General features: G+C 39.7%; 1 protein-coding gene across 6 annotated transcripts in view; it reads right to left on the bottom strand.

Moving 5' to 3' along the window:
• LOC139456549 (P2X purinoceptor 4-like) overlaps positions 1-20,250 on the bottom strand; it is a 128,225-nt gene extending 107,975 nt beyond the window's left edge. For all 6 annotated transcript variants that reach the window (XM_071238326.1, XM_071238323.1, XM_071238324.1 and 3 more), the window contains exon 1: positions 20,096-20,250. In XM_071238326.1, coding sequence (XP_071094427.1) covers positions 20,096-20,232 — 137 coding nt within the window. In that variant the 5' untranslated portion in view covers positions 20,233-20,250. The remainder of the gene's footprint in view (positions 1-20,095) is intronic.
• Between the last annotated feature and the right edge of the window lie 462 nt (positions 20,251-20,712).

Consider the following 20,712-nt stretch of genomic DNA (forward strand, 5'->3'; position numbering starts at 1 on the left):
GAGTTGGAGGAGGACCATAAGCAGCGTACAGCATTCACAGTTGGACCTCTTGGATTCTTTGAATACCATCGTATGCCATTTGGTTTGTGCAATGCACCGGCGACTTACCAACGTCTAATGGAACAGTGTCTCGTTGGATTACATCTTGATATATGTTTAATCTACCTTGACGATCTGATTATCTTTTCAAGAACATTTGAGGAACATCTGGAGCGACTGGAACGTGTCCTACAGAGATTGAGGGAATGTGGTTTGAAGCTGGCCCCAAAGAAATGCCAATTCTTCAAAAGACGAGTTAAATATGTGGGATATATAGTATCTGAAGATGGCATTGAGGCAGATCCAGAAAAGATAAACAAGATTCAGGACTGGCCCACACCTTGCACACCAGAAGACGTCAGAAAATTCCTTGGATTTGCTGGTTACTATAGGAAGTTTGTGAGGAACTTTTCCACAATTGCCAAGCCTCTTTCAGAACTAATGCCAAAGATTCATCGAAAGAAATCTCACATTCCTAAGAAGGAGCAAGTTCAGTGGCAGTGGGGACCGACTCAAGAGAGTGCCTTTCAAGAACTCAAGACGTGTCTATCTACACCTCCGGTTCTTGGTTATGTGGATTATTCTCTCCCCTTTGAACTGCACACAGATGCCAGCAGTCATGGTCTTGGAGCAGTGCTATACCAGCAACAGAATGGACAGCCAAGAGTGCTTGCTTATGCCAGCAGGGGACTTAGCAAGTCAGAGCGCCACTATTCTGCCCACAAGCTTGAGTTTTTGTGCTTGAAATGGTCCATTTGTGAGAAGTTCCATGATTATCTTTATGGTCAGAAGTTCACTGTACTGACGGATAACAATCCACTCACTTATATCCTCACTAGTGCCAAGCTGGATGCCACCGGACACAGATGGTTAGCTGCCCTTGCATCGTACAACTTTGACATCAAATACAGAGCAGGAAAAGCCAATGTCGATGCTGACATACTATCTAGGCTGCCAGAGTCCAGTGAAGTAAACGAGAAAGTGGATGTGATTTCTCAAGACTCCGTACATGCTATTTGTGGCACGATTTTACCTACAAATCTGTTGGAATGTGTTTGTTTTTCAGCAGATGCTCTACCTGATGAAGAACTAAACATCACTGAAGAAACCTGTTCCATCAATGCTACAGACTGGCGGAGAGCCCAAGCAAGAGATCCAGCTCTAGACATTATTATGACCCATCTCAGGAATCGGACAAGACCACATTACACAGACTACACTGGAAACACAGAGATGATTACTTTATTGAAGAGCTTTGACCACTTCAAGCTGAAGAGAGGTGTGCTCTACCGAGTAATCCAAGACAATGGAGAGGTTCAGGAACAGTTAGTGCTACCAACAAGATGCCGTAAAGGAGCGCTGCATAGTCTTCATGACAATGTGGGTCACCCTGGTCGAGATCGAACATCTTCATTGATAAAAGCAAGATTCTACTGGCCAGGGATGACAAAGGATATAGAGGGACATGTACAGAATTGTGAACGGTGTACTAGACGCAAGACTACCCCAGGAAGAGCCCCATTAGTGAACATACAAACATCACAACCTCTGGAATTAGTCTGTATGGATTTTTTGACACTGGAACCATCCAAGGGCGGACAACAACATATTCTTGTAGTCACCGATCACTTCACCAGATATGCACAGGCGTATCCAACCAGAAATATGACTGCCAAGACCACTGCTGATGTATTCTTTCACAACTTTGTGGTACATTATGGATTACCTGTGCGTATTCATTCAGATCAAGGTGCCAACTTTGAAGGAGCTCTTATGAAAGAACTGTGTATGTTGACCAACATGCAGAAGTCTCGCACTACGCCCTATCATGCCATGGGTAATGGCATGTGCGAACGGTTCAACAGGACACTTCTCAACATGCTTGGGACACTTGACCCAGAGAGTAAGAAGGATTGGAAGAGCCACGTTGGACCTTTGGTACATGCGTACAACAGCACCAGGCATGAGGCTACAAATTATTCACCATTCTATCTGATGTTTGGGAGAGCTCCAAGATTACCAGTAGACTTGGCATTTGGTTTAGACATTGAGCCAGAGAAGTCGAGATCCATGTCTAAATACATCAGGAACCTCAAGGACAATCTACAACAGGCTTATGAACTGGCATCTGCCAATGCTAAGAGGTCTCAGACAAGGCACAAGTCAAATTACGACTACCGAGCGAGAGCAACCCAACTGGAAATTGCAGATAGGGTATTGGTGAAAAAGGTGGCATTTGATGGGAAACATAAACTGTCAGACAAGTGGGAGGAGGATGTGTATATAGTAATTAAACAGCCAAATCCCAGCATTCCAGTTTACGTTGTACAGAAAGAGCGTGGAGATGGAAAAACCCGTACACTCCATAGGAATCTGCTTTTGCCCATCAGTTCCTTACCATTGGAAACACCGATTCCTAAGCCAAGACACTCAGACAGGACACTGCTTGGACCATCCCCCAAGGAGGACAGGAGCCCCTTGTCTGACGAAGATCAGGACCAGGAAGAAGAAACAGATGACATCACCATTGTTGTTTCTCGTGACCCATCAGACCCGTCAGTGTCAACTGATAATCCAGATGACAGGCCGACTGAGGGAGAAGCACAAGACAGTGCTGTTCTGGATGAGGTCGTGACAGGAGAAGAGGAAGTGGTAGATGCTGCTGAAGATGTCCACAGCTCTGATGCCCAAGGAATGGAGCAGGATGCAGACTCTTCACAGAACGAATCACAGACTCCTGAAGACGGTCCTGGTGACACACAGACCCAACCCAAGGTCGCAGTCCCACCTATACCAGCACCAAGGAGATCTACCAGAGAGAGAACAAGACCAGCATGGCAGACCAGAGGAGATTATGTAATGTCTGCATTATCTCCATCATCATCATCACCATCACCATCATCAGACTGGCTTGGTCGTGCAGAGTACCTCAGCTCCCTAATGGCTAAGGGTGTATTTGCAGGCAGATCAGAGAAGGCACTGGATGCGTTGGTCAACTTGGTAGCTGGTAAGCAAGAATGACGAGGACGTCATTAAACAGGGAGGGGAAGTGTGTGGCAGTTACAGGTTTTGTTTAACTGTCAACTAACCAGTAATATACCAGTAGTATATAGTGTATATAATACATAGTGTAGTTAGTATTAGTATTAATATTAGCATTAGTTATTTGTGTCAGTATTAGTATATAGTGTAAATAATAGATACTGTAGTTAGTATTAGCATTAGTATTATTATTAATATTAGTATTTAGTATTAGTACTTAATATTAGTATTTAGTATTAGTATTTAGTATTAGTTTGCAGTATGGGTTTTAGGGATTTTAATGAAGATTTGATACAATTCCTTTTAACTTAGTTATGCTTGGGTCAGTCACTACCCTATCAGCTCCTTTGTGTCAGCCAGGGCAAATGTTCTGGTTGAGTGGTTGACCCTATTGTTTTCCTTAGGGTCAGCTTTGCATGCTTTTTAACCCTCACTTGCACCTCAGTCACTACACTGACAAGTCACTGACAGACAACAGCAAGTGGGCACATTTTTTACAGATTTTGTAAAGTCAAGGTATGTTTCCAATTTAATACTCAAGCATATATAAATCTATCTTTTCATAAATAAGATTATATAAATAGGTGTACGTTAAATAAGGTATTTGTTATGATGTGTGTGAGTTAGTCAATGTCTGATTCTCCTGGACAGAGTGTTGTTTGACTATGTTTATGAGGATATTTTCATATATGTGTTAAATGTATTGTAAGTGTGTGGACATTTATGATAGTTTTAGGATGTTTAGTAATTTATTGTGTTTTATGGTAGTGCTTTGTTCAGATCTGTAAATATGTATAAACAATAGCACTGATTTGATAATAATGTCCACACGCGCAAGAGCATTGTGTAAGGAAGCTAGTTTTATTGTACATTTAGAATAACTTCCATATTTATAGGTACTTTGATGTCACTGTAGCCCTGACCATGTAGTCGTGACAGACTAAAGTGTCACCTACACCTAGAGGCCATACTTCTGGTATGTTTACTAATCACCACATGTAAATATATATTATTATTATGATGTCTATCTATTGATCACGTTTTACACCACCTAAGAAGTATTTTGATTTGATGTATGCATATACTATATGTATGTATAATGTAATTCTAATGATCTAGCATGTTAGGACGTATACATATCCTCTATATATGTATAAGGTAATCCTGATGAAGCATCATGTTCTCATTTTAATTGTCATGATTTACAAGATTCTTATTGAGTGTTATTGTGCATTTCAGGGTGTGAAAGAAAGGTATACCACTCATCATCTAATAAAACGAATCACACCCGTAGCTGTGTTTTTGACATCATTTATCGATACACACACATAATTCTGCTACACAAGGTTCATCCTGATTTGCATCATGAAAAGAACATACCATCACGCATCTTCCCGAGGCAAGGGAGATAACTGACTATGAAAGTCCAGTTTCCACCCTTGCCGAACTAGGCAGGCATTATGGAGTTCAATTTGGCTGGATTAACGAGTCCATGCATAGCCCAATCAAAATCATGCACCAAAATCGAATCTGTTGTGAAGATTTCTGTCGATTGCAGGATTTGCAAAGCATGTGCACCGCCAACTCGTCAACAGATAATTTCCAAGTCTTCCATGTTTCTTATCAAGGTGCTCATTTGATTTGATGCACTTCGCAACATAAGACCCGTTTTATCACAATATAGATCAGTCTGAGTATCCACTTGAGTATCAGTCCATGTATTCGTTTGTGTGTCCGTCAAAGTATCACTTTGAGTATCCATCCGAAAATCAGTCCAAGTATCCAACAGATTATCAATCTCAGTATCAGTCCAAGTATCAGTCTGAGTGTCCAACTGAGTATCAGTCCTAGTATCCATCCAATGATCAGTCTGAGTAACAGTCGAAGTAACAATCTGAGTATCCAACAGAGTATCAGTCCTAGTATCCATCCAATGATCAGTCTGAGTATCAGTCCTAGTATCCGTCCAATGATCAGTCTGAGTATCCAACTGAGTATGAGTCCTAGTATCCATCTAAGTATCAGTCCGAGAATAAGCCCAAGTATCCAACAGAGTATCAGTCCTAGTATCCCTCCAATAATCAGTCCGAGTACCAGTCAAAGTAACAATCCGAGCATCCGACTGAGTATCAGTCCGAATATCCATCCCTGTTAATTAGCAATCAGTTATTGAGGTGGAAAGCTAATCTGGACATTATCTGGATATCATCAGTTCCCTTGCTTCTCAGGGGCATTCTGGAGTTGGATCTGCTCCCAGGAATCTAAATAATACTTGTTGTAAGAGACAACAATGACAAATGAGATGGTGTAACTTGGTCAGATTGCGTGTCATTGTGCCCCAATGGCATGGATCATTGCTCATTGTTTGCCTGGTCAAGACTTGAACATTTACAGACCAACATGATATAGTTTTTATGAAAGCCTTGGCGCCTTGTAACACCCTCACTGAACTTCAGAAACTTGGACACATATCAATGGCTAGCGAAATATCTTGCACAAAATCTCGGAACCTTTAAAGGGCCTTAGAAACTTGGACAATATCAAAGAATATTGATATATCTTGCACAAAATGTCGGAACCTTTAAGGGCCTTAGAAACTTGGACAATATCAAAGAATATTGATACATCTTGCACAAAATGTTGGAACCTGAAGGGCCTTAGAAACTTGGACAATATCAAAGAATATTGATATATCTTGCACAAAATGTCGGAACCTAAAGGGCCTTAGAAACTTGGAAAATATCAAAGAATATACTTTATCTTGCACAAAATGTGGGAACCTTAAAGGGCCTTAGAAACTTGCACAATACTGAAGAATATTGATATATCTTGCACAAAACTTAACAGACTTTTGAGAGCCTTAGAAGCTGGGAATACCTATGAGTTTTAAGATGACCAACAGTGGTGAGAGAACAAGGAACCATGACAGCACCATGACTCTACACGAAGTGTTGACAACTGGAGGAATCAAATATCATGTAAAACACAGATAATGACAAATGCAGATCACCTTTCAGATTTTTTACTGTCTTCAAGACACACATTAATGTAGGGTTCCTGTGTACGTTTAAAGTTCATGTGTGGAATTAATCTGAATACGGATTTAGGGAAACACATAAATTGTGGACTAATTTAACTAAAACGTAATATGTTACACCAAAGTCAGAACATCGCATCTTAGACAAGATCCTTTGGGAACTCAAAACCTTGTGAAAATGTTCACAATACCTCAGCATCATGTCATCGAGGATATTCTTTCAAGGGCCCATGTTTTACATCTTTCTCCTATATCCTGCAAATCAATAGCAGCAAACAGCCTCTTCATTCCAATAGATCCCATTTCATGCAATGGAAACCCGATTCCAGCTGGTGGAAATCTATTTCTATAAAACAGCATCAATAACATTTAACTCAAAACAAATGACTCATGCACAGTTTCATTTAAAAATTGACTTCAATATCTTTATATTTTTATGGACAATAATGTTAAAACAGGTGTGCATACTGTTTAAACTTGCATGGCCTTGCTCAATGAATTGTTTGATATTTACCATCCGATTCCTGATAACTAGATTTAATTAAGAAAATATTTTGATAAGGAGATACTTGTCCACTTATTGGAAAATGTTATCACAGACAGGAAATTGATTTATGGAACGCCCTCCGACACTGATTTCAAAGGTTGCATCCACAACAGATCACACAGTTTAATTAACCAAAACGTGTACCGATTTCGACGTAATAAGCGCCCGGGGCGCTCTCAAAATTAGAAATAAGGGGCTCTTATTAGAATATAATTTTGGTGAAAGAGTCGAAATATCGTAAATTTTATAGTTTCTGCTGACACCCTGAAATGATACAAAAGAAAAGTATGTGCGTATCTTACACGACAGATACATTTTACAGAATTTAATTGCCTGTAATTAAGGTTGCATATACCACACGAGTGCGTATTATACACGAATAAATGTACACGAATTGTGTACATTGATCAGTCAGAAGGGTGCTAATTGGGATTGTTCACTAGCCAATATATTGTCAAATATTGCCGTGGGCGCTTATCAGAGCAGGGCGCTTATTACGTCGAACACGGTATTAGGGTTTAACCAACATCTTTCAAAAAAGGCAAATTCTGGCCACATTCAAGAAGTATTTATTTGTTTGTTTTGTGTCAGCGTGGTATGTACGTGATGCTATCTCCGGATCTGGAGAAGACGAATACCAGATGAATCGATACTCTGGTTCAGTACCTAGAATATGAGTGAGGGAGTATGGTTTTACACCGCTTTTAGCAATTTGCAGCAATATCACGGCGGGGGACACCAGGAATGGGCTTCACACACTGTACCCATGTCAGGAATCGAACCCGGGTCTTCGGCGTGACGTGCCAACGCTTAAACCACTAGGCTACCCGACCGCCCCCCCCCCCCAGAATATGAGATGAGGTGAGGTGAAATGAGGTTTAACGTTGCATTCAAGAATACTGCTCTAATGTAGCTAAGTGCATGTCAGGACTAATGTTGGTTTGAATAGTGCTAGCCTGATGATGAGATTTCATGCCGCAGTTTAACAAGGATACCCCACTCAGACACAGTTTACCGGCTTCAAGCTGACCAGTCCTTGTTTTAGCCCCTTAAAGCTGAGTGCCAGGCTTGGTAACAACAAGTACCATATTTTAACGTGTTTTGGTATGACGGACGAGGATCAAACCCCAACGTTCCGCTCTCGAGGCAGACACTCTAATCACTAGAACACCGGCAGTCTCTCAAGAATATGAGCTGCATATTAGTAACAGAAACTGACATGTATTTGATAGGTTTTATTGCTGCAGGATTCAAATTATCTTCCTGAGGAAAGGGGGTTAACTGACTATATACGACAAATTTCCACCCTTCCTGGACTAGGCTGGAATTTCCCTCCTTCCATGTCCTTTCTATTGACCAATCAGATTAAGTCTCTCATATCACCTGCATTTGCTACAAACAAAATGGCGGCACCCAGTCAAGACGTTTTGATCGATAATCAAGATCTATATTGAAATAAAACCGGTCTTACTTCACAAAGTGCATCAAATCACTTGAGCACCTTGATGAAAAACATAAAAAGATTTGCAAAATATTTGGCGACACCCAGTTGACCTGACACATGCTTTGCAAATCCTGCAGTCGACCGAAATCAGCACGTTGAACTGTTGTTTACAAACCAGATGTCTAGTTCGATACACAATTTTGATTAGACTATCGAGAATCGTTTGTCCAGCCAAAATATTACTCCAGAATTCCAACCTGATTTGGTAAGGGTGGAAACTGGACTTTTACAGTCAGTTAACTCCCTTGCTTCAGGAAGATGGCGTCACCTTGTGTGAAATGACCAGAGCAGCTCTTCTATATTAAAGATATAAGCAGTTTTTCAAACCACTAAATAACGCAAATATTTGACAAAATGGTTTGCCATACAACACTGTGTGGCATTTCAACTAAATACTACAAAGTATTATAAGTCTATACATAATGGGCACCCTCTAATATGCGCCTAGTCACAGCAGAACAAATATAGCTGACTTGGCACTGTGTTCTCTCACTGGCCAGAATTCTTTACCTGTGTTGTCTATAGTTCCAGCTGGAGTTTTAATTCCAATTATAGCCACAACAAGAATGAAGTTCAATTTAAGTTTATTTAATACAAATAACAATGGAGCGATTCATCTACGTTCTTACTGATTGATAACCTCCACATTTCTCCCCTTCCCTCCCCACATAATAATATTCAAACCAGCATCATTCTCCAAATTTAGTGTTAATCTCCCATCTTACTTAGTCTCCGTAATAATGTCCCCAACTAATTCATTCAATTCTTTCTCTATTTCTCTCCCTCTTCATATTTTTGAGAAATGAGCAGCGTTTTCTGAAGTTCATTTGGACAGATACAATTTGAACAAATAAACAGCATTTATCACTACCTCAACGTCCTGGGGCACATTAGAATTTTGTTTGTTCATATAGTAGTGAACTATAAAACTACAAAAAAAAGAGTCCCATAAAGCCTTTAGAAGATATGGGCGCTTTGGCCACTTTATGTCATCAGAAAAAATGAATAAATGTGAAATTAATACACACAAAAGGCCCCTTGTCTGGAAAAAATAACACAGTCTTGATAAGTGTCTCTTAGATAAGCTAACTTCAGTTGTTTCTGAGAAAACTTATCTCCATTGCACAAATAACATGGATCGAAGACCATAACTCGGTAAACAAATATTTCATGGGACCCATTTTTGAAGTCAGTCTTGAAAAAGAATCTCTTAGAAAAGCACGCAAACTTCCATTTAGGTAACTTCAGCAGCTTCTGCGAAAACATGTCCCTATTTCACGCAGAATGCACTAAGTTGAAAATCACAGAGCAAGGGCAATAACTCCGATTGAATATACGACACCAATTTTCAAAATCATTTGAGATAAGGACCAGTAACATCAGTGTGTAAAATTTCATTTCTCTGACTAAAACAGTTTTTGAGAACGTTTGTCCTCTTTGAGAACTGGGCGGACGGAAGGACAGACAGAAGGGGGTGGATGGATGGACGAACAAACTCTGTTACAATATCCTCCACCCCGCTTGGTGGCAGGGTACAATAAAGCAGCAAGACAGGTTTGTTTGTTTAAAGCCTCACTCAGCAATATTCCAGCTATATGACGGCGGTCTGTAAATAATTGAGTCTGAACCAGAAAATCCAGTGATTGACAACATGAGCATGGATCCACGCAATTGGGATCGATGACATGCATCAACCAAGTCAGCGAGCCTGACACCCGATCCTGTTAGTCGCCTCTTACGACAAGCATAGTCGCCTTTTACGGCAAGCATGGGTTGCTGAAGATCTTTTCTACCCCGGATCTTCACAGGTTGAGACAGGAAGGAGTTCCAATCACATTCATGCTTGGTTTCATCTGATTTGAATCGTGAAGACCAATAGTGTCTTTTTGTCACCTCATTGTGTGTGCTAAACTCACACCGTATGTTGTCAACCTCAATGCTGAAAGGATTTCGTCGAGGTCACATTGACTCTCAACTCCCCGCCTGCCTAATCCTAATGTTAGATAAAACCAAACCATCCTCTGAAGGCTAACTGGGACACCTACTGATTAATTCTTTATCGAAGCATCTCCAGAAAGACATTGTTCACGCTGAGAAACCCTTAGTCCTGCAACAAGTTGAATAGACGCTCAGATGTTAGTTGATGGAGACGGCGATGAATAACGATCACAAGGTTTGTTAATACTATATTGGTCTCAGTAAAAGGGTGTTTTTTTTGTACACTCTTCTTATGTTGTATTTCAATATTGTTATCATTTTTTTAGATGAGATTTCTGAACATGTCCTTAATTTTTTTATAAATGTAACCAGATGAAAAAGGACATTATGGTTGCTAGTGACATCATAAAGAAAGACAATTGACGTCAACTTACTTTCGTGAAAATTTACTGTGTGCTAACTGCGGAATAAATATTCTTTTTCTCTTGTTCGTTCGTAGCATAATCAAGCACTATTGTAAAACATTTCAGTATACATGTCAATTAATCAGACATTAAATCTAAAAACTTCTATTGCTACATAAATGATATATAAAACATATTTCAATACGTTCAATAAGTCTGAAAATGGGACTTGTGTATCTCTATAATAAATAAGAACTGAAGCTTGTGCAGTGTGTTCCTGCATTCCTGAAACACTATTGCGTTCCAGTATAATGAAAAGTCAATACCGTATTCGACATAATAAGCACCCCTCTCTAATAAGCGCCAACTGCTATATTTGCTAATATATTGGCTAGTGAACAACAGTATACCAACTCGTGGGTTATATGCACACTTAATTGTGGGCAATTAAATTCTGGAAAATATATCTGTCGTGTATAATACGAACAGACTTTTCTGCTGTCAGCATCAACCACGAAATTTACAATCTTTCAACTCTGTTTTTTTTCCCGCCAAAATTATGTTATAATAAGAACCCCCTATTTCTAATTTCGAGAGCGCCCTGGGCGCTGATTACATTGAATACGGTATGTGAATTTTATTCACCATTTGTCTCGTTGATAAAAGTGTCAAAAATCCTCGGCAAGCCTCGGAATTTTTCCACTTTTATCAACTCGTGTTGATATATTTGATATCAAAAGACACTCGGGTGAGATTCTCTATATCCATTTCACCATGCAAATTGTCACGTTTTTCACATTTTTACACTGATCTAGGAATGTATTTATCCACAGTGAATATTGCAGGAGATTTCCAGGCTTCTAATCTCATTTAATCATGTTTTTTAACCTATGAGATTACAGCACACGCTCCCATTCATTGTACAAGATGGTATAACTCCATGGTGGGTCAGCTTGCTGCGTGGGTCAAGTCTAAGGTTATGCAGGTCTTAGACGTTTACCACTTCAGTAAAACCCTAAAGATATACCGTATTTGACGTAATAAGCGCCCCGCTCTAATAAGCACCCACGGCGATATTTGCTAATATATTGGCTAGTGAACAATCCCAATCAGCACCCCTTCTGATTGATCAATGTACACAAGACATTTATTTGTGCATTATACGCACTCGTGTGTTATATCACACTTAATTATGGGCAATTAAATTCTTGAAAAATATATCTGTCGTATGTAAACATTTCAGGTTGTTAGCATAAACCACAAAATTTACGATCTTTCAACTCAAAATAATATTCTAATAAGCGTCCCCTATTCCTAATTTTGAGAGCGCCCTGGGCGCTTATTACGTCGAATACGGTAAAAAATTGGTGTGCAGACAAATAAAACAGATTTAGAGAGTTTTGGATGCTTCAGATATTTCTTTCAGTCATTAAGTATTTTGATCAGACCTAATCATTCTCTAGTTCTGCTCCCATGGGTCCACTCTATTGGATATTTTTAAACCAGTGCATTGACTCCTTTTTTCAAAATGACTTCAATATTGTACTCAGCCAATTGAGGTGCCTAACCAGGTTTTGCTATCCTTACAGGGGCAAGTATGTTTTTGTGATGTTTGTGGCACAGATCCCCCCCCCCCCCCGCCATGTTTCGTATGTTCTCCCTTGAACAGGAAGTCACATGAACAGTAATTGAAGATTACTACACCATTAAGTCATATTAAAGGGACAGTAGATTGACGGTTCTGTGTGTTTATAAATCATGCATGAAATCATTTCTGAGTGTGGCGCCAAACCTTTCATTCATGACCAATTCAATTCTCAAACCAATACAGTAGAGCAAGCACTGCACAGAGTAAACTTGTTTCAGTAATATTTTTATTAGAGGCAAATTGAACAGAAAGCTTATGGTGTTTTTTTAATGGATGAGTCACCAAATACTGATTGCCTGCTGGATTAGATTAGAGGTGAGGTGAGGTGAAATTGGGTTTAACGTCGCGTCAAAGATTATTGCACTTATATAGCGACGTGCATGTATGTGTGTGTTTGTGTGGCTGCTTGTACAAGTCCAGACTGATGCCGATTTATAGTGCTCGCTCACTGAGATACCATGCCGCAGTTTAACATGAATACCCCACTCAGACACAGTAACTTCTTTCAGTGGCATTTAGAAGTTGGAGTGATGAAGTAAGACGAGTTCTATGGATGAACAATCAACAGCATCCTCAGCCCTAGAGAGCGGCCTCCACGACAACAGACAGCCCCGTTTGTCATCAGTCTTCCCTACATAGGAACAGCCAGCCACCAGATCTGCAGACTGCTCAAACACCACGCCAACATTGATACAGTATTCCAGAGAGGCAGGACAATCCAGAACATCCTCAGCACCAATGGCAAGCCCCCTACATCAATGAAAGAAGACCCAGCTGGAGCCGTATATCACATACAATGTGACTGTGGCGACTCCTATGTAGGAGAAACATCCAGGCCCCTACCCATTAGAATAAAAGAACACAAGACCTCAGTACAAAAAAATGACTCAAAATCAGCCATCTCCGACCACATCCAAACCCACCCCGATCACAACATCCAGTGGAACAACATCAAGATCCTGGCCAACAACCAATCAGACTACAAAATCAGGAAACTCCTGGAAGCCATCTACATCAAAAGGATCTAGCCAGCAATGAACAGAGACCAAGGCTATTACATCCCGCCTGCTTACCATCACCTAATTGCTGAATCCCTTTGTCCATCCAATTAATACAGTGGCTTCCATCATCTCCATCTGTCTGCTTGTTTACTCTGTGTTCATTAGTCATCCACTGGCTTCCAATTAGCTTAATCACCTCTCTGTGTCCATCAACTAGTCACTGTAACAACTTAGATGGCAATAAGTGTATATATACCTATGTTGTTTAGCCCTATCCCCCTAAACTTCTGGGCCGCGTCCCAATCAAACCCACTAATCGAAAACTTAATAAAACAAAATATTAGCCCTAGAAACCAAGCCCTAGCCCGGAAACATCCACTACTTACTCCAATTTCCCAAAGAATAACCAATTACCTAAACGAACACAAAATAAATAATCTTAAACAAAACAATAAATCATCCAATATCTTCACTCCAAAACTTAAAATACCAAAAATAGACACAACACTAGCCGATACACTAAATAAACAGACCGATCCTAACATCGCTAAAACCACCACACTAGCATACATACATGAAAACTGGCCAAATTGGTGTCACATATACACAGACGGATCCTCAGATCCGATCTCAAAACACACAGGTTTCGGAGTCCACATCGCACAACCAACCAAAGACACACAATCTTACCGACTCCCAAACAACCAATCCATATTCAAGGCCGAACTAATGGGCATGGCCTCAGCACTACACAATCAGCAATCTAAAAAACACCAAAAAATCCTCATCCTAACCGACTCCCTCAGTGGACTACAAGCCCTCAAAAATAAAAACACTAAAAACCGCCCCAAACTAATAAATCAAATACTCAATAGCTCAAACAACTTAACTAAGGTAGGTAAACAAATAGAGTTCATTTGGATCCCCGCCCACGTAGGAATCTTTGGAAATGAAAAGGCAGATAAAGCAGCAAAATTATCCCTTAAACTCCCAGAAATAAGCTTAAACTTACCCAGCTCAAAATCAGAAATCAAAAGTGTCACTAAACAAAAAATTAACAAAAAATGGCAAAATATATACCAAAACTCAAATAGCCAAATCAGGAAAGTACTCAAAAAAACCCTAAATAAACCCAAAATACTACACCCATCCAAAAAAATCGACAGAATAATTACCAAACTACAAACAGGCCACACCAAACTAAATAATCACCGTAAAATAGCTAAACTACACACAACAGGAAACTGCCCACATTGCAAACAACAAGAAACACCAGAACACGTACTCATTCACCTCACACACTACCAAACACACCGAACAACACTACAGACCACCCTAAATCTTAAAACCGGACTTACACTAGAATCAATCCTAAATCCACAAAATAAATTAGAAAAATTCAAAGCCTTAGGCATATACCTAATAAAAACAGGACTAATTAGTCGCATTTAAACCCCAAATAAAATATTAAAACCAAAACTACCTTATTTGATAACCACCCAACACACACAGCTCCCTTAGTTCGTCCCCCACCCACTCTTGGCATTCTTTCCAAATCTCAAAATTTCAAAATTACTATATAAGTAACCCCTAAAGCCCCCTCCTGGGTTGCACAAACTCACTTTTCCCCTTTTTGGAAAAACATTAAATGGCCTGGCCGGGCCCGTGTGCGACATACGCTTGCAGTCGGAAAGCGCACGTTAAATCTCCAATATAAGTAAGTAAGTAAGCCCTATCCATCTATTGCTTGATAAAGGTGTTAGGATCTACACCGAAACGTCGCACTAATTGTGATAAAGAAGTTGTTCATCCATAGAACTCGTCTTACCTCAGACACAGTATACTAACTCCGAGCCGACCAGTCCTTGTTTTAGCCCCTAATGTCGAGCGCCAGACAGGGTAACAACAAGTACCATCTTTTAACGTCTTTTGGTATGATGCGGCCGGGGATCGAACCCAGGACCTTCCGCTCTCTGGGCGGACGCTCTACCAGGATTAGATTAGAAGCCAGTGTTCATCAAAGCCAAGACTACAATGTCTCTCGGATGTATAAACACAATCACTCGCCTACCCAGGGTGCCTTGCAGCCAGTCTAGTTCCTCTCACATCGTCCACAGTCCATTCGTGTGTTTTTCATCAGTTTCATTTTGGACGAGTCTACATATTCGGATAAACAAATTTCATGAAAACTTTCACGGGTAAAATACCTTAAAAGGTGAATAACTATTTCTTTTTGCATATTAATCCTCCACATGCTGTCATGGACGCCCTGAAGAAAGTTAGCAATACAGTCTTGTTGATGTGTAAAGCGATATTGTCATGCACCTCTCTGTTGCAGCTGTAGTACTACATCTATATAATTATCAAAACAATATGCAAAGCAGACCGAAAGTCTGACTGATGCTCGTATGTTCATATTTCGGAATAATCCATTTGTTAAAAAGAGCTCCAGATAAGCTGCGTATCTGCGTAAATTACGCATAAAAAATGCAGAAATATGCAGTAAAATTAAATCCAAGCATATCAAATACGCAACGAACATTACAGATTCGCTACAAAAATAAAACTTGTGCGTATCATCAAAATATTGTGAAATAACCCTGCGTATTCGATCAGCAAATCAGCAACTTATTTTGAAATTATTAACGGGCATTCTGTCAACCTTGCCAAACTCTACGATGACAGTTACATCATGATCATTTGTCATCACACTTTCTTGTTGAAGTATCGTGGTATTTTTTAAGCCTATAATGCTCTCGAACCCACACGACACCAGTTTGCAGGGACTAGATGAATAGTGTTTTTAAATATTTAACTTAAATATGCACTTGTGTAAAAACTAGAGGGTAACAGAAATTTGAATACCCAGATAGAATTACTGATATTTTAAAATGCATGGGTAAAATACCCAGAACACCAAAAGCTCATCTGGAGCTTTGTTTACAAACAAGAGGAAGTCTGGTCAAGTGAAAAGCCTAAACACGCAGTGTGCTCACTGGAACCGAAACGGAATATGAGGAGCAGAACTGAGTAAGCTGATGGGTTATCGGCAACTGTTATCAAAGCTTCAGAACGGTCAAAATCCTGGCCTCTAAGTGATAGGTACCGCTTTTGTGCACCTTTCACTGCGGTAGAGTTCATGTATGTGATGCATATATGGTGGCCACAAAATTTCCAAGTTCCGTTACAGGATTCGAACCAAACACCTTCTGATCAGAGGTCAACATCATCAAAGAGGTTAACGTAATCTATGTCATTAGTGTCAGAAGTGTTCACTAGATTTGTTTTATTTTAACCAACTAGCGGAAAAGCGGTAATGTGGATTTTTAAAATATTGTAGATACTCTGTCTGAATTTAGATTTCCTAAGCAAATTTATTGCATCAGTTATGATCCGTATCAAAAACTCTTACGAGTATTTCAGCAATTTATTGCATCAAGTACGCATGATTTACTCTTCATGTAAAATCCTGTCAAGACATTTTTTCACTTTTGCAAACGATGGTTCATGTGTCATAGAAATCAATTCCCTGTGGGGGCCGGGTGATAAAAGGTCCGGGTGATAAAAGGTCAGGATGCAGGGTGAGGAAAACTGCAAGAGGCAAAAAATTACTCTTATTATTATTGGTCCATTTCCATTAATAACGTAACCAATACTGTAAACATCTTTATTTCTGCACCAATAAAATATTGCGAATACCACACCAAAGACAATACTGCGACGAGATATTTTTGCGAGTTGCCGTGTTGAGATGACCCCTAGATTACCAAACAATAGACAGATTCTCTCCAAACCGGAAGGGATTGCGACCAATTATCAAAAACGATAATTGACTCAACTCAGTGTCATGACTGTGAGTTTGAATGCAAACTATATAAGAAGACACTAATTGGTCTGTTTACACTGTCATTTGTGTTGTATTGTATGACCATTCTGCATTCATTTGTGTTTTTAACTTATTGAGTAACTTGTGGTTCTGGTTGATGATTTCAACATTTGATGACGTGTTGCAATGAATAAAGTATGTATGTATCATTTATCATTTATTCTTATTTTTCCCTTTTTAATTTTTGCGATTGAGTCTCATTCGCAAAACTCGCAAGAATAAAACGGTCGCAAAAAAATCCCTGTTTACAGTATATAATCATCTACTCCCAAAACACATCCACTAGTGATGACAGCCCGGACTTATCTAGGAATCTAAACACAGTGCCCTTGGCATGCACACTGGGAAAAAGAGGCATTTTTCCATTGCACTTTAACACTGCATTCAGAGCAATAGTGTAAAACTATTGAACACAGATTTATCAAGACCTGTTATGAGGCCGACATTCAGCACAAAGTCTGAAAAAATTGAAAGTAAAAATTCCCAATTTATGTTTCAATTTCTCATTTTCTCCAAATTTATAAGATTAGGAACGCTAAAATGAATTAAATGAAATGACACCCTACTCAAGTCCAAGGTGATGTGAAATGGGGTTTAACGTTGTGTCCAAGATTATTGCACTTACATAGCGACGTGTATGCACATGTGTGTGTGTTTGTGTGTGTGTGCTTGTACTAGTCCGGTTGGAAGCCAATTTATAGTGCTAGCCCACTGATATACCATGCCGCAGTTTAACATGAATACCCCACTCAGACACTGTATACTGACTCCCAGCCGACCAGTCCTTGTTTTAGCCCCTTAATGCCGAGCGCCAGACAGGGTAACAACAAGTACCATCTTTTAACATCTTATGACTTGACGTGCATCTTTTGGAACTGAACCGCCGACCTCCTGCTCTCCGGGAGGGTGCTCTACCACTAGACCACAGAGGTCTACTCGAGTCCACCACTTAACACATTCTTCAGTAGGGGGAACGGGTGGCCTAGAGATCTAAGGCGCCGCAATTCGCTGTGCAGAGTTGCGTCTTTACCATGGCAGGTAGCTTGGTTGGTTTACACAAAAGATGTGCTAATGATGCAATATGGCCAATAAACCATGACAATGTTCTCATATAATAATTACTGTTGAGTATGTGTTGAGTTTTATAATGACATATAGTGCACAAAATGAAATGTAATAACGTCATATATACCTCGTATTGATATTCTTCTACAAAGGTAAGGAAACACCTTGACAAGAGTTGCATCATACAACAGACTCTAGGCCTGGGACCAGGCCGCTTAAGTTTAAATTTTTACCAAGTAGCCATATGGCTACAAGTATTTTTTTCCAGGTAGCCAGTGGTAAAATCAAGAAGTCAAGCCAATATTGTAAGTAGCCAAAAGCATTTGAATTGATCTTTTATCAAATAACTATTACTTACAAGTCATAGCACTGGTCTTGGAATAGTATTTTAGTGGAAGCTGTACTTGAGTTTTCTTATTTGTGACTCAAACAATGATGCAATTTATGTTACTAGATTATATTGGTATATCCTTGCTTATCCAAAAAACTATCAACTAAAATAAAATACTAATTACATTAATATTTATGTATTTCAGTTCATTGTTGTCTTTAGGAGTAATTATTTGCGAGTACAATTAGTAGTAGACATGTGGTTTATTGTGGCTACATATATGTAGCAATAGAATTAAGTGGCCACATGATTGTTTTCAACGAAGTCATTTGGCTACCTCTGAATTTTAGACAGTAGACAAATTGAAATTAAGGTTGCACTGGCGACTGTTTTAGTCCTGGGGACGGGTCCAAATTTACTAACCAGTATCACCCCTCAATTACCCGACCCTACCCGGGTACCTGCTGTAGGTCTCAAGAGATAGGTACAAAATGTCCATTTGGGAATATGATGACCGTAGCCTTGGCAAAATGTATTTAGATACAAGTATAAAACGATCTGTTCATACATACACTGAAGTTGACTGAAGTTGTATCTTTATTCAAACCTATAGTCAGAAGAAATGTGTGCACAGTCAGAAAGAAATGCGAATATTAGTGACTTGTAGTGTAATCATAGAATTCAAGATAAAATTTGCCATTAAACAATATATCACATGACAAACCACGGGTCCGCGTAGTCCTGTGGGTACCCGGGTCCTACAAAGTACCCGCTCCACCCGAGTACCCGAGTTACCCATCCCAGCCCTAACAGACCCATGTTGATAGTTTCCATATAGAGTGAGTTAGTGAGTTGGTTTTAATGCCTCTTTAAACAGTATTCCAATTATATCACAAAGTATCAGCTTGATGTGGGAAGAAAGCCAAAAGTGATGCAGGTCTTAGATATTTAACACACATAACAAACTGAACATATTTATTATATAAAATTGTATATCATGACATATTTTATAAATATGACTGAATATATCATAACAGACATGTGTCTATGTGGCTGATTGAAATCACCCCATGAACGATTGTTTTAATTTAAACATAATTGGATTACAGTGGTATTTGGATTGACCGATGCATCATGTGGTCTAGACATCCCGATTCAGGGCCACTCTCTTCTCCGGAAGCGTTTCCCTTGGGATAACACTTCTCTGACAAATTGCTACGTCATCGTATGTGACATGTATAATGGTCATTGAAACAGACAACCATAGATCACTACATAATAACGACCAAGAACATTAAATGCGATTCTGTAAATTGTAATGTTTATTACAACCCATACAGGGCCCCGCCCCAAAACTAAACGTCACGTGAATAACAATCGGAACGACAGGTAGATCTGGATAGAATGTACACTGGGGTCCTGTCTTTGTTGATAACTTATGTCGCGAAACATTTCAATCTGAACATATGTGTTACAAGTCACTCAAAAAAAACAACACTTAAAGTCACAAACGTGCTCACAGTTGTGAAACGGGAACATATATATACATGCGTCATTAAAATATCACTCTGGTCGCAAGAGGGGTGTTATAACGAAACATGGACACACCTATCCAGCGACACGATGAATGAATGTAAGAAAAGAGAGACTTACCCTATCACATAGCCGATGACGCATAGCTGTAGAAATCGGTTGATTATGCCGACTTTTTTGCTCTTGATGTGAACAATCCTAGGGGTATCGTACTCAAAAAACAGGCTCACGGCTGACCTCACTAACTTCGGAGCCATGTTTCGACAGGCGGTCGAGTAGCGAGTCATGTGATTGAGCTAGCACGTGCCGCTTCCCGCTACAACAACACTGTCACACTGCCGATAACGCTGAACTCGCTACAGCACAAGTATACGTTTCTGTTTACACCAGAAACTGGCCCTACACCTTGCAATATCGTTGTGATTATGTGCATCGTGTAAACATTACTGAGTTCTGGGGCAAGAGACCATGGGGGTAGCTTAAACCAAATTGTTAATTTTGTCCAGGCGGAATATCAGTCCATGCTCTTTCTCATTCAAAGAGTTTCCGATGGGATCAAATCACCCTTGCCTCTATCACGATGCAATAGCTGTTTCGAGCAATCATTACTCATCTACTGTATGATTTGACTTGTCACATAGCTTATGAAAATATATTTCCAGGGATAAATGCCCAGACGATGTGAACAGGTATACAACAAACTCCTTTCTTGGTCAGTTACTATATATATTGCATCC

The sequence above is a fragment of the Haliotis cracherodii genome, unplaced genomic scaffold, assembly GCF_022045235.1.
Source record: "Haliotis cracherodii isolate W230 unplaced genomic scaffold, xgHalCrac1.p SCAF_11, whole genome shotgun sequence".
NCBI classification, from domain to species: domain Eukaryota; kingdom Metazoa; phylum Mollusca; class Gastropoda; order Lepetellida; family Haliotidae; genus Haliotis; species Haliotis cracherodii.